The 15,732-nt window shown below is 37.6% G+C and overlaps 1 protein-coding gene across 1 annotated transcript in view; it reads left to right on the top strand.

Annotated features, from left to right (window-relative positions):
* Positions 1–5,701: 5,701 nt before the first annotated feature.
* Positions 5,702–15,732, top strand: part of LOC137404153 (repetitive organellar protein-like) — a 245,932-nt gene continuing 235,901 nt past the window's right edge. Inside the window, exons 1-4 of the mRNA XM_068090309.1 lie at positions 5,702–6,380; positions 8,184–8,345; positions 9,703–9,798; positions 10,018–10,179. Coding sequence (XP_067946410.1) covers positions 5,702–6,380; positions 8,184–8,345; positions 9,703–9,798; positions 10,018–10,179 — 1,099 coding nt within the window. The remainder of the gene's footprint in view (positions 6,381–8,183; positions 8,346–9,702; positions 9,799–10,017; positions 10,180–15,732) is intronic.

Genomic DNA, 15,732 nt, shown 5'->3' with positions numbered 1-15,732 from the left:
AAGAAGTGTTTTGTTGAAATAAATTAGGAAAAAAAATAAAATTGTAAATGTGTTTAAATGTAAAACAATTAGCAAGTAGTGGCTAAATATAATCTGTTTAGCTATGATTACAATGAAAAATTATTTAATAAATAAGGTAATAAAAAAGTCTATTTTATTTTTAAATAATTATAATTTAGTATAATTAAGTATAATTTATTTTTATCTAACATATAACAACATTTGCCACTCTAACTTTCAAAATTTTTGCTTGCTTACATCAAGCAAAGATGTCCACTAACTAGTGGACATCTTTGCTTCAAGCTAGTCTATGTATTTGATTGATATGTATTGAAATCTAAGATTACATGCAAGGGCTGTTTGTGAACTGAGGTGACAATGAATCACTCTATCACCATACAATGTCAATACTTTCAGTTGATGGCAGTTGATTAGCTTCCCATCACACCAATGTAATACAACCCCAGTATGACTATCTATCTTATCTATGAATAACCAATGATATACAGCCCCTCATGTGTGGGGGCTGTATATCATTGTAGTAACTGATTGCAATAACTCATTTACTTAACACCATCTATTCAGTGCCTTTGCAATGCATGTGGGTATTGAATTGCTTTAAATAATAAGAATATATTAGAGTAATAAACTATAATCATCATTTTTTTAATATGAGCAATAATTACTATCTTAACTGGAAATTCATGATCATTCTCATGGCTGACGTTATTGTTCTGTCGATCACTACGATTGACTAGCACAAAAAAGGGGCGTGGCCTAAACGCTCCTTGTTGGCACCGGAAACGCTCGTGTTGTTGAATGCACAGTTATCACTCTAGGGGGAGATAACTCTATGATCCAGACTGTCTCGCCTGTCACTCAGAGAAAGAATTTCATTTTCGTCGCGGCATTTTGTTATACTAGCTCTTTTACGGAGCCAGAAAATCATTCACCAAAGGTTACCAAATACAACCCCATCCATTATCATAAGTCAAGATTGAATAAACCAACTTTAAATACATGAATAATTATTTATGATATTGAATATATTAATTTTAGTAAATAATAACAAAAAAAAAATGGTTTAGAGTCAAATATAACAAATGGTAAAGTACAGACCTTTTCTCATTCTGTTTCTCCTGACACGACCAGACTTCACAAGTTCTTTGAGCGTTTCCAAGAGCAAAAATCTATGGGACTTAGTAGTTTAGTAGTGTTGCGAAGCGTTGTGTTCAAGTTATTAGTGCTGAAGAATTGTCAAGCAAAATAATAAATATTTATCCCTTCGCAAGCGGTGCTGTCCGAATACAACAGCGCACCTAACAAAAAAATCTACGGCTCAGCATAGATATAGAGATAAAACGCAACTTTTCATTGGGTGCAGAATCGTTAGGGACACTTCGACCGTATGCGTCGTAGAACGCCCATCGACGAGATCAGGCGACCATGAAGCACGACCGATTTCGTGGATGAGCTACACGCGTCTATCGACCGTTTTGAGCGTATGAACTGCGGTATGGGCTGAATTTTATTGATGTAAGCAGGTGTACCTTATCACAACAATGGCCACATTTTGCAATGGGCACACAAATCCTTATTTCAAGCAAAATTTGGTGCGTCTTTGAAAAGTGTAACAAGTTTCCAAGCATCCTTGATCTCAATGCTGTTTATTATCTGCCCTTAAACTAAGTGTTTGGTATTTTGGAATTTATCTGAAAAGCACTTGCCTTAATTACTCTAGGACACTTATATTTCGCTAGTGTTTAGTTTCGTGAGTAGCATACAGATTAAAGTTTTGCTGCAACTTATTTTCGCAGCTCTGATGATTGCGAAAATATAATGATGTGAAAATAAATGCAGTGGAACAAACATAATTATATTCCTCAGGTTCGGTTTGCCGGTAAGAAAATATTTTCATTTTGGGACTAGTTTGTAATTGTGAATCGCAGGTAGAATTGTATGGCCGAGATCGATAATGCAATGTGATCGCTTGCTGCCATTTGTTTCTTGGACTATTGTAGAATGGAATTTAATCACGCTGAAAATCTTAACGTTTTTGTCACAATTTAGCTTTGTTTTTACATTAATGTATTTTAATTTTAACGATCAGCGGTGTTATGTATAGGTATTAATTTTAACAGTATCCCAAACACTCAACTGCTGCTAATAATTGCTGAACATCTTTTTTCCAGTAATTATACAAATACATACATGATACAGCTGCTAGTAATACTACAGCTACTGCACAGTGTGTAGTTATTATGACTTCCTTTCTTCCTTTTTTATTAGTGTTATTTATCAGAGCTAACTCTTTCTCTATTGCCTCATCTTCTGAATCATTACAAGTTATTAAAGAGGTGTCAGTGGTGAATCCAAACCGTTCCAGAGCCATGCTGCTTGTGTAGTAGGTACTGCGAGTGTCAGTGTGTCTTATTTTCTTTCATCACACGGTGCTCACTGCATTGATTGATGTCCCCAACAAACGATAATGCTACTAATGCGTGTGCATTGACATCAAATTCCTATCATGATAAATCATTCTTAATGGGAAAATAATTATAATTAATTGCAAGATAATAACGTAATAAATTTGGACAGTCGAATTATTTTGTTGGTTTATAATTTAATGTTGCTATATTGGTCGTTAAAAACGGTTAAATCAATGTTGTTATATAATTCCATTCTACAGTATCAATGAATGAAGCTATTTAATCCCGGCGTTTTTGCTCGTTTGTTATGATAGTTTAGTTTCGCTCATGCAATTTTTGCGAGAGGATGACACCGCGAAAACGCGAAAGTTAGATGAGGCGAATACAGATGTTTCCTAGGGTAGTAGACCTTGACTAGTACCTGCCACTAGCTATATTACTATGTGTGACATTGGCTAGCAAGTGTCTATAAGTTATGCACTGTTGTTGCTAGCTGAGTGTGAGTAGCTGATATGCTGGGATATTTAACATACATGTACTTATTGGAGTCTTTAAATGTTTTCATTAAATATTTACTGTTTGTGATTGATTATTACTAAAATGTAATATAAAAACATTGTACTCAGTACCTACATGTTAATCAACAATGGATATTTATCTTGAGTTCTATTCAATTGTAGCAACACGGATTGTATAAAGGTTTACTGTATACAAAATTGCTATTAGTCACATTACTGACAGCGGTCACAATGTGAATATTTATAGTGACCGTGGCCATTCTGTTACTAGTAAAAGTAACATAATGTTTGTTATTTTATTATATGAAATTAAGCAGATAAACTTCACTTTAAATACTAAACAGAAAGTGAAACAATTCAAGGCTGTATAACCAGCCAATCGTGAAGCTGCAGTAACAACTAGCTCCTGTTCCTTTATTCAATATCTGATAAATTCATCATGAATCACTGTTTGACTAACTCTTTATCAGCTCAGCCAATCAGGAGACAGATAACATTATTATAACCAGCCACAAGCTATAAAGAAGCCTGTAGTAGTCAGAGCAGGTGACAAACAGAATAGCAACTGGTAAGTATAACTTATATATTATATTAGCATCTGTTGCTATTGTACTTAGTGGGAATAATAGAGTAGATGAGGAGAGACACTGAGTCAGTGTGATTATAATACAACTCTGACCTCCTGAGATTATCACTCTATACCCTGAGGAGACTCATAGAGTCTGTCATGTAGTGAGGTTAAGTTAAGGTCAGGAGGCTCTGGTCTCATTCCTCAGTCATAATCAGACTAGCAATCACTTTCTGCTACAGATATTTCATGTTTCTCAGCTCTGACAGAGTCTGACATCCCTGGGCCTACCTTTAATACTCTGTAAACAGTGTCGTATAGTTTCACAGAATCCCGCGACCAACAGAAGCATATATGGGAGGGAGCTCGATTCCAAACAAACAGGCCACGCCTACTATTTTTATATAAGTTATAATGGAGAGGTCGCAACATTAATCAACAAAAACTACTTCCATTAGCAGTCGCTTTCAAATTGATTGGTGTACTATGAACCATTTGAAAGAAAACAAAATTTCCTACAAAAAGGTGCTAATAACGTTTTTGTAAAAACGTAAATGCACAAAAGAGCGGTATTGAGAGCGAGGTATGAATATTCCATTAGAGACCAGTATGTCGATCGGGTTTGTTTGGAATCAAGCGTTTTTTGTTTCTGGCTTTTGGTCACAGGACTCTGTGAAACTATATGGCTCTGATGTTTCTCAGCTCTGCCAAAGTTGACATCCCTGGGCCTACCTTTAATGGTGCGTTTACACTGGCCGATTTTGTCACCGATTTTGTCGTGCACAGACAAATTTGATGAGTCGGTGTCGGTAGGTGTGAACAGAAAGATCGGTGTCGGCACCGACCTGAAAGTCGGTGTCGGAGATACCCAGCAGTGCCCGGTTGCACCGACAGATCGGACGCTCATCAGCCAATCAGAAGCTAGGAGCCTCTGATTAAATGAGCCTAGGCTTTAATGACAGTGCTAAGTTTCTGAAACGAAAGGGCTAGGTTTAATGAGAGGCTAGAAGACTGTCATTAAACTTTCCCTCGTTCTTTTTTTAATAGTGAACCAGCATGGCTAGCAACGATGTGAATGCGAGAGTACCAAAAAATCAAGTTTTTTCTTTAATTTAAATTAATTAAAAGTGAATAGCCAGTTGTACGACTACTACTAGTTCTACTACTAGTTCTACTACTAGTACTACTGTAAAGGAATTTGCCGGCCCTTACTTGGCACGATTTAGATTATGTCATACAGAAATAAATTGCGTGTGATTTCATTCAATGTTTTATTAGCGAAGGAAATTCACTAGCCGAGGAGCGTACGGCCATTTGCTCTGTCTACTAAGTGAGCGTTGCTCCCTTATATACAATAAAATTGCCCATTTCGGCTAACGGGACCGGACGAGAACACCGGCTAGCAATGTTTAAATGGCCAATAATTAGGCCCGCTAGTGCGTTGATATAACAACATAAACGACGACAATTGATAGCATAACGAGTAACAAGGCCAACAATAAAAAGGCAATTAAAAGAGAATAAAAAGGTCAACTCATATAATAAAATATATACAAACAAATAATTACAAGAAGTGTAAAGTGTTGGCCCGGCGTCCATCACACTACTACTACCACAAATATACATTCACCATTCAATCTTCTTCATTATTCATTTTATTTATTGTAATTACTCTGTACGTACAGTTCTTTGCTCGGATTTTCATTGCCTCATCATTCATTCATTGCTTGGCATTCAGTAGTTGCTTCTAGCGGTAGTAGTAGGAACAGTAGTAGTAGTGTAGTACTAGTATATAATTTTCCATATCAAGCGCGTTGATTTTTATGTGTACTCGTCTTCGCGTGGTCGGGTGAAGGTCAGAACGGCGAAACGCTGTGATTGGCTGTTGGTACCGACAAAAATCGTTTGATCGTTGCAATGTAAAGTGGGAGTCGGTGTCGGCACCCATACGTGAAATGTCGGAGGTACCTGTCTGAGTCAGGGTATTGGCACCTAATCGGAGTCGGTGTCGGCCAGTGTAAACGCACCATAATATTCTGTAAATATCCAGGGTTCACCTGCAGCCATTATGTTATGGTTGGCAGCTTTCCAACTATGTAGTTGAGTCACATTTTCTACCCATTTCTCTATCATATTTTACTGTATGCAGCAGCTAATAGAGTGCAGTACATATGTTACAGTTAAACATGGAAGGATTGTTGAAAAAGTATGTGAGAGAGAGAAAGATAGAGATTAGTGCTTTGAGGGCAGCCTTAGAGTCAGTCCAACCAGCTGAGCTGCTGAGGTTACTGATTACTATCAAGCATGACTCATACACAGCTATTATGGTGTCTGCAGAAGGAGCCCACACAGAAATCTGTCGGCTGCTTCTCTCACCAATCAGAAGAACAGCAGATGAGTTGCTCTGGATGAAGGAGGAGCATGGATATACAGCACTACTCCTTGCTGTAGAGAGGGGAGACAGTGAGTGTGTAGAGTTACTGATGGACACAGTGAGTGATGAGAGGAAGTACAAGTTTGTATCTGAGAAGACTGACAAGGGTACCACAGCTATAGCACTGGCTGCAGGGTGTGGAAGTAGCAAGTGTTTAGAGTCTCTCCTCTACAGCTTCTCCTCACTACAGAGAGACTCCCTATTAAACATACAGAATAACATCCTCAACACTCCACTACACCATGCAGCATACTGGGGAGAGACAACTGCTCTGAAGGTCATGTTAGGATCCGTGTCTCTAGTGACTGTCTCTTCACTCCTCAACATAAAGAATAGTGACAAAAGGACTCCATTGGAGGAAGCTGAGTATTGGGGAAAGAAGGAATCATCAGAGCTGTTAAGGAGATGGCAGCTGAAGTCAGTATTAGAAGGTAGGATTGTTATACAGTGTGATACCAGCTACTCACTTGAACTGTTCTACTGCTAAACTCTTCAGTCTCAGCAACTTTCTACTGAAAATCTAAACTAAATGCTAGTAATTTATTCATTGTATACATTTACTGTTGAACTCTGGGACATACCCTGGATAATTGCATCTCTATTTTCCTGTAAACTCACTGAGTCTTGCATAGACAGAGTGCTGCTTGTCTCCAGCCTTCAGCTGAACAGTTTATAGTCTGAGTATTTAAATTAATATTATTATTCAAAACTGGTAGGATTGAAGTGATGTTAGCAGCTCTTTAAATATCAACTCCTTGTGGCAGATTCAGTAGCTTGACTCTCGTGTTCCACACTATTTTGTCTGTTAATATTTCTGTATTTTGAAATGTCTGAGATGTGAAGAATTTAACACAATAGTAATAATACTATGATTATTGTATGTAGTGGCAGATTAGTGAGTCATTCCTTCAAGCTGAGGTTAGATGTTGAACATTACACTCCTTTTTTATGAATAGCTAATCATCTATGCAGCAGTTTTTGATGGAAAGTAGAAAGTATTACAACCATATTTTACACTGCTGTAGATTATTCACAGCATTTTAATTGTTCCTAACATAACGTGACTCTATACTTTGTCATATTCAGTAGTAAACTGGATGACAGACTAAAGTAAATATTGTAGCAGCCCCTTGCTTTAATATTCAGACTTTAATTCTATAACAATACTAATCTTTGATATAAAGATTAAAATTAGATTAACTATTTCTTATTTTACAAACTCTAAGACAATGTCTGGTTCCATTTTCTAAGGCAGATGCTAACAGGAACAGCTTCTATGGTGCTGAGTTATGTTAGAATTTCATTATTGGGGCTGCTTAGAGAATTCCTTACCAAACAACATCAAAGTTAATTTTACTCGATGCATGTAACCTTAATGCCAATAAGACTGGTAGATGTGTAATGAGCTTTTTTATCTTATAAGCTTTTATTCAAGCCACATTTATACACATCAGATACTGTCTCTTGTTTTGCTTGGTAGGCAACAACTAAACACTTTTACAGCAATTTTTCTGCTAATATAGCAACTCTCATCTCTTAAAACAGGTGGGAAGCTTAGCAGCCTGCCTGCCAGCCTCTCTGCTTGCCAGTGTGCTTGCTTACCAGCCACACCTGCTGGCACCTGCTATTTCTGTGTCTACATTGCTGTGTCCACCGCTTGCTTGACCGTGCTTGCCTGCCAGTCAGCTCGTCTGCCGGTTTAGCTGAGTCAGTTGAGTTGACAATGATTGATCGCTTTTGCCTCCTAGTAGACAATGGTCATATGTTCAGGTCACTGAATAGACAAATTGATTGCCCTGTTTGCAAGCAAGCCTGCTCACTTTCACCGAGTCGACAAATGATCACACGCTATGCTGCCTAATCCACGAAGATCACACGTTTCGCCTCCAAGTCGACCACCATCGCGTGTTTTTGTGGCGAGTGTTTGACTTGATTGCACTAATATGGAGTTTGTCTGCCAACCGGCCCGCCCTTGTCAGCCAGCCTACATAAATATATGTCGGCCATATAGCCGGGCTGATCAAGACAATTTTTTATGCTTGCAGCTCGAGTCTGAATTTTGCTGAGCATATCTACCAGGCCGGCCTGCTTCTGCTAGTAGGCTACTGCTTCTGTGCCTGCCTTCCTCAACACCCATTTGCCTCTACAACCCTCTGCTTCTACACCCCTCTGTCTCTACACCCTTCATGTGTCTCTATGTACTATTCACAGGTTCTTTTTTTATTATATTGAAGCATTGGATGACGCTAGACTACAGATAAAAACACTGCAAGAAAAAAATGACCAGAAACTTACCGCTCTACAGAGAGAAAGTGACCAGAAAATTTCCACTCTACAGAGAGAAAGCGACCAGAAACTTTCCACTCTACAGAAACAAACTGATCAGCAGGCAGGAGGTAACTTCCTATGTTAATGTCTTACTAGTCCATTGTTAGCATAGTACTGAGGAAGAGAGGTCAGTGGGGATAGACTAGTGAGTCATTCATTCAAGCTGGTGTTTAGCTTGGCTGGCAATAACTACAAAGTTTTATGACTCTTTAAAAGTTTCATTTTTCTTGAGCGCGAATGGCTTCTGCGCTTGACACACTCAGTACTATTACAATGCATATACTACAAAAAATACCTAACTGCCTGTTTGCCCCACCTACTTGGAAGTCAGCCAGCCGACCTGTTGCAAGCTTGCGCCAGTACATGAAGCTCATGTGCTTTTGATTTCAAGTAAAGGCCGATTGCGCAATTTCACTGCTGAGTACATGACTCTATCACACTCCACATAATCTGCCTGCCTACTTGGGTCAGATCTAAAAAGGATAACAATTCGTGAGTTTCTAGCCTGCAGTTCCTAACTCGGTTTGAAAACTGTGTAGCTGTGTTGGCGATTATATGTTATCAGTAGTACCATGGACGTAATGGATTTATTTAATAGAACTATAACTGTTTTGTAGCTAGACTAATATTTGCTAAAAAGTCAGGTTCAAATTTGTATTGTAATTAGAAGAAAAAGTAAAACTGTTTTGTGGGCAAGCCAAAACCTGCTGTAGTCATATAAAATAACCGTTTTGCAATGTAGTACATACGTAATAGTTTGTAATAATACTATCAATGTACAAGCTCTATTCAAAAATATACTAAAAACCATTTACAACAACAGCCTACTACAACTACTCAGTGCAACTAGCATTAGCAGTTTTGTAGTTGCGTAGAAACGGTCTTATTAACGCGCAGTTATATTGTAGGCGCCGAAATTAATTCACGTGTACATTCCGCAACTGATTTAGGAATTGCGGCTAGAAACTCACAAATCGTTATCTTTTTTAGATCTGACCGCCTACTTGTGTGCAAGATCGCCAGCCTCTATGCTACTATATACAATGCATATAGAGTATATTTATAGAACGGCTCAAGACTGAGCTCGTCCACCCACGCCTGCCAGGCCAGCTTGTTTCTGTCTCTGGGAACTTGCCTTTGCCTCTAAGCACTTGCCTCTGTGACCCACTCACTGCCTCTGCGCTTCTACATATGTTCCAGTTTCTACACCCTTCAGTATCTGCGCTACCATTTACATTCTTGCCTTTATGCCCAGTCATTCAGTTCCTTCTGTAATTGACAATGCATATGAAAGCCTCGTTAGCATGTAAATGTGCTAAGGTACATCTACTCACCAATGTATTCAGCATCTTCTGTCATTGTCAAACGTGAGCTATGAGAGTGTTGAATATCTATCAACAAGTTTTTTTTTTCACTCTGCTTCAGCTTTGGATGATGCTAGACAACGAATTACAACACTGCAACTAAAAAGTGACCAGAAACTTTCTGCTCTACAGAGACATAGTCAGCAGCAGGCAGAAGGTAACTTCCTATGTTATTGTTTCACTAGTCCATTGTTAGTATAGTACTGAGGAGAAGTCATTTGCTTCCGCAATTGACAATGCATATCAAAGCTTTGTTAGCAGGTAAATGTGCTAAGGTACATCTAAGCACCAATGCTTGCAGCACCTGCTGTCATTGTCAAATGTGAGCAGTGAAAGTGTTGAATATCTATCAGCAATTTTTTTCACTCTGTCATAGCTTTGGATGACGCTAGACAACGAATAACAACATTGCAAATAGAAAGTGACCAGAAATTATCCGCTCTACAGAGAGAAAGTGACCAGAAATTTTCCGCTCTACAAATAGAAAGCAACCAGTCAGTCTCAGCTCTACAGAGAGATACTCAGCAGCAGGCAGAAAGTAACTTCCTATGTTATTGTTCACTAGCCCGTTGTTAGTATAGTACTGAGGGAGAGAAGTTCGTTACTTTTGTAATTGGCTATGCATGTCATAGTCAGAGTAGGCGGATCTATTTACACGAATATATGCAGTAAAATATAATGCAGCACAAATATATGTGTATTGCAGCATATGTAGCAATATATAGGTAGCATAGCAGCATGTATATATTGCAGCATAGCAGCAATATATGTGTATGCAGCACAAATATATAAGTATAATATATATACTTATGCCACACTGTTACTGCATATATAAATATATGCAGTAACAGTGTGGCACATGTAACAGAAGGTTTTTCACCTAGGGTCTAGAAGACTATTTACTCTCCACCTCATATCTTGAATATCTAGTATCACCCAATGCTAGTAACCTATAAATTACCTACTAGTATATATTATAGTAGCTGTTGTACTGCTCTGATGGTCTGATTCTATAAGCCTGTGGTTGATCAATCGTGGCTCACTCCTGGTAACTTCATGCGGATAGGTTGATGCTGCTTGAGTTATATAGTATGTGAGAATTTACTGCATAAGTTCATGGTGTTAAATCAAAATGGGGGCAGTTTGACTTTTAGAATGTTTTAGCAGATTGATAGAGGTTTGTCATTGATATATCTCTGCTCATCAGTAAAAGTAACCCTTGTTTATATTTCAATTATGATGACGAATGCATTTTTATTCAGATTTGGCTGCTACTCAGCGGAGGATGGAACAATTCGCTGCGCACCTACAAACTCCAGGTGATACAAATTTAACAGGCAATCAATGTCACCACCCGGATAGTTAATAGTGTGGCAGCTGAGACTGACAATCTACCCAGACAGACACTAAAGATGCCGAGTGATCTACGTTTTAGCCCAACTAGCCAATGAGCAATGACAAGAGAAATGACCAGCCAGCCCTCAAACCAGAGGGCAGGCTTATAGTAAATAAGGACACGCGCGGGCCCCACTAGAGGACACTCATTGTCAAAGTGATCACATGATGTTGTTCTTTATATTGTAATACATCCTGCTTGCATTTTATTATTCCTGATTAAATATACTTATTCTTTCAACCTTCTCTCTTCATCCATACGCAATGCTCAGTTAGACTTTCTTTAACAACCGCAACATATAACTAAATCTCTTCTTTTAAAATTCATAACTTTGCTATACGAAGCAGCAATGATGTCGAATTGATGAACATGCCTAATAGTTCATAATAGGGTAAAATTAGAGGTATTACAACAGCTTTTAATTACTCCAGTTATATACATGTAAAGTCTGGCTCCTTATCAAACTAAAGTGAAACTTGAAATAAATAAACAGCAATTTATTAAAATTCTTCCAGAATAAAATTGATCGTTTTTCGTAAATTACTTAGTCCTGACTGCTGTCACGCTTTTTTTAGATGGGTCAAAGCTGCTCCTTCCTGCTGCAATGATAAGGTGGAATTATTGACACAAATGGCTCACATTAAATGTATTATTCTCATGATCTCTTGGTAATACACAGCATTCTGGTTGTTGCAATGCTACGATGAGACAATTATTGTCGTGGATTGTATAGGGGTAACCCGGGCACCGTTGGCCAAAATTCACTTATTCCACCTTAGCTGGTGCGATTAGTGATTACATCTTTCTAAAATTTTGACATGCAACTCAGATATATTTTATGTACTAAAACATATATGTGACCTCTCATGTGAAAATCAACCAAAATGAGGGATTTTCAGATTTTGAGTTAGTAACACAGCCAGATGCAGAATTTGGTGGAGAACTTAAAGCATTTCGGATTTTTGAGTTAGCTTAGGTAGTTCATGACATATTCCGCATTTTCGGAAGGCACGTCAGCAAAAACTGTCAAAATCTCAAACGGAGAAAATCGCAAATAAAGACGCGACACACAGAAATAGGTTGTTTACGTTAGGTTATCCTTGGATACGGCCATTTGTATTTCACTGACTGAGGTGAAACTTGGTCTTTAGAGTAGGTAAGCATCCTGAAACAGTTGGTGTACACCATTTTAAGGTCAGCACAACAAAAGATTGGTAAACCCTGCTCTAAAATTGAAAAAAATTGAACATTTTTACGCATCTGTACTTTACACTAACCACACATTAGGAATAAGATGAGAAGCTCCTAGGTATATCACCACTAACTGATAGGCTTCAAGATTTAACATCACATCTGAAATCCATACTGAGGTTTATTTTGCTAAAATGTGAGTTTAAAAAAAACAAGGGGTATCAGACCCAAAACCACGATTACATTCCTACTCACATCTGACTCAGAGAAAGGCTAAAATTCATATTATGGTCACGTTTTACGTCTTTTACCATGAAGACGGGCAAACTAAATCCTCAGTGCCAAGACGGCAAAATTCTCAAATGTTAGTTTGCAAGTATTCTTGGCGGTCATAGTCTAAACCTTCAGGTATTATCACATTCGGCAGTCCATTGATACCTTTGAGTTTTACATCACACATCATGGCAGGGGAGTCTAGATACGTCTGAACTTTTACTTTTCCTAAACCAAACAAAAACATGGCTGTGCATCAAAGTGACTCTGGTAGCATGGTTAGCAAACAGTACACACAACAATCTATGAGAATAACCTGTCATTGTACCGGGGTAAGCTTGGCTGAATGAAAACTTGTGAAAGCTCTTAATTCCTTTAATTTAGAATTATATCCTTAAATTCCTTTAAATTAAATTCCTTTAATTTAAAATTTTCTTTAATTTTTAATTAACTTACAAAAAAATCTAAAAAATGAGCTAATGAGGTGATTGGCAACGGATTCTGACTCTGAGACACTTTTACAAGTAATAGACTTGGTGGCTTAGTGATCGTGTGACCAAGGGATTGATTGCTCATGCCATAGGGTTAATTTCAGCAGGCAAAAAAATAAACACAAGCATTGACACATTGAATAAGTCATGTGGCAACTGGCAATCAATTATGAGTGAAAACACACCTAACTCAAGCCTGTGAGTACGACTGATCATTGAGTGATGTATTGTAGGATGTAATTTTATGTGACTTGGGGAGGCATACACTGAACCAGCAACTAGTAAGCTACTACACCCATACTATTACTACCAAAAACAAACAGGATAGATCAGAAAAAAATTCAATAAGACTCACCATGATATTTAAAGTTGCATACTGACCTTTTTCTGATCTTCTCCTTATGCTCGAAAGGTTTTGTGGTGTTCCCATCATCCACTCGAGTAGAAATTCGGCCCATGATAATCAAATTTTACTCTGTCTTTGAAATTCCTTTAATGTAAGTCAGCTGACTAAAAATCAGAGTTCTGTCAAATTTGTTGATGCAGTCATACTTGCAACTGATGCTAATAGGTTCATCAGACACCATAGGATGAGCTGGTAAGCTGGCAGCAGGTGATTCGGAGTCATTAACCGGAGTACTATACGATTAAATAACAGTTAATCCTTCGGTAAGTTTAACATCGTCTTCTTGTCGTCAATAAATTCGGGCATCCGAGCTTGCAGGTCATCAGTAATATGAAAATCTAGATCTCTAGACATTGTTTCTCCATGTTCAGCATCAATTTCATCGAGCAATGTGCCAAGTTCCTCAGAAAAAAAGGTGTTTCGAAGGTTTAATATCTTCACGAGTCGCCATTTTGATGACGTCACGATCGCATAGCAACGACTACAATCGCAAATTTTCGGTATAATGAGCCAATAAAATCACTTTTTGACTTCAGAAATGAATTCCTCACACTCTGATTGGTCTAGGGGGAAATAATAAACAAAATAGCCATGTGCTCCCCAATAAACCTAAGGCAAACTTTGAGGCTTCATTACTAACGATAGTGAATGCCGACTTTTGGTCGATTTTCACGCGAGAGGTCACATATTTTGAAAAACCTAATGCTGATTTTGTCTCTGTAGAAAAACGGATTACAATAGTACCTGGCAAATGGCCAAAGCAGCCCCCCCTTTTAATTTAGACTGGGTGGTACAGAAAGATATTAATTGCATAAACTATGTACATATGCTCTGTTTGCCATTCCTGACAGCTGTACTCTCTGCATATACTAGGATGGTATTTGTATAAGCAAAGACAATTATCAGCAAATAATACTAGATAATAAAAATCTCTATTGCCTTGGCTGATGGTTGATTTGCCAGCTAAGAGAAATTAACTGCCTAAATAATCATTTTACTCTGTTCATCAATATAAGCGTACAATATTATTGACACTTATGGTGTTTTCATTTACTAGATTTCTATTGATCTAATCTACAAGTATACATTAACAATGCAGCTGTTATAGCTGAATAGGCTGGCTAGGATAAGAGAAATCAAAACCAGGCTGACAACAAGTGGTTGCTGGGTCGAGTTTCTATTTATAGTCAAGTGAGACAGAGGCATAGTCTCTGACATACTGATCAATGACAGATGCAGTCCTCAACTTCCTTGTATGAATAAATCAGTCACTCAGGTCAAAACTAAACTAACACTGTTGCTATATGGGAATAAGAGGGTGGTAGCACTGGATTGAGGGGCTACCAAGGCCTAATTATAAACCTATATCATCAGCAGTCTTATAAATATTATTAATGTAGCACAATAGCTCAATTATATTACTGCGTTACTGGGCATGTGAGTATAAAATATTCACTACACCTCAAGTACATGAAACTTGACATAAAACCAACTGCATGGAGTGATAACTCCTTGCAAAATGCCTAAATAACAGATTCTAATGACCAAAAATTAAATTTGTACTATTTTCCTGAGGTTGGTTTACAGAGCAGGAAGAGTTGATTATTAATGACATGATTGCTACTTAAATAAGTATGGCCCTGTGGTGGTCTAATGAGAAACTTGAAGGTGATTGTTGGTGTGTCATTCTCAATGGCTATTAATTTTGCTAGTTTACATATAAAACATCTATTCAGTTTTTTGTGTATCACTTATGGAGAGCTCCAACACCCTTCACAAGTCACTGAGGCAGTACTTTGATCAATAGATAAACAACTGTTATTATTTAAACTCTGTTAATCCCAGAGTAGGGTTATGATTGTATTTCTATCTGAATTGTACTCATGGTGTAGCAAATTGTGTAATCAAAAATGTCAATATATGTTTATCATAAAAGCCCACTGCCACCTCAAACATAGCAATTCACAGACTCTATCATACAGCCACATAGAGTCAACTACTACACATAAACATTACCCACAATTCAATTTTATTTGTTAAATAATGACTATCATTAATCTTACTTGGCCTTTTAAGAAGGCAATTACCTAAAGCATTTGCTGTTTTAAACCAGCACTTTACCAGTAGTATTTATTCTATGAAATGTTTTAATCACGTTAACTTATGACTGATTGGTCAACTAAGAGAAAGTAGCTGCCCAATTAATCAATTTTTTATGTTTGTTAATTTAATTAAGCTAATTGTAGGCATATAATGAAAGAAAATTATCAGCAAAGAACATTAAATAATAAAAAATATCAATTGCTTTAGCTTATGGGCAATTGGCTCGCTAGA

This window comes from Watersipora subatra, chromosome 9 (assembly GCF_963576615.1).
Source record: "Watersipora subatra chromosome 9, tzWatSuba1.1, whole genome shotgun sequence".
Taxonomy (NCBI): Eukaryota; Metazoa; Bryozoa; class Gymnolaemata; order Cheilostomatida; family Watersiporidae; genus Watersipora; species Watersipora subatra.
Note: the sequence above shows the minus strand (reverse complement) of the source record. Positions and strands in the feature narration are given on the sequence as shown.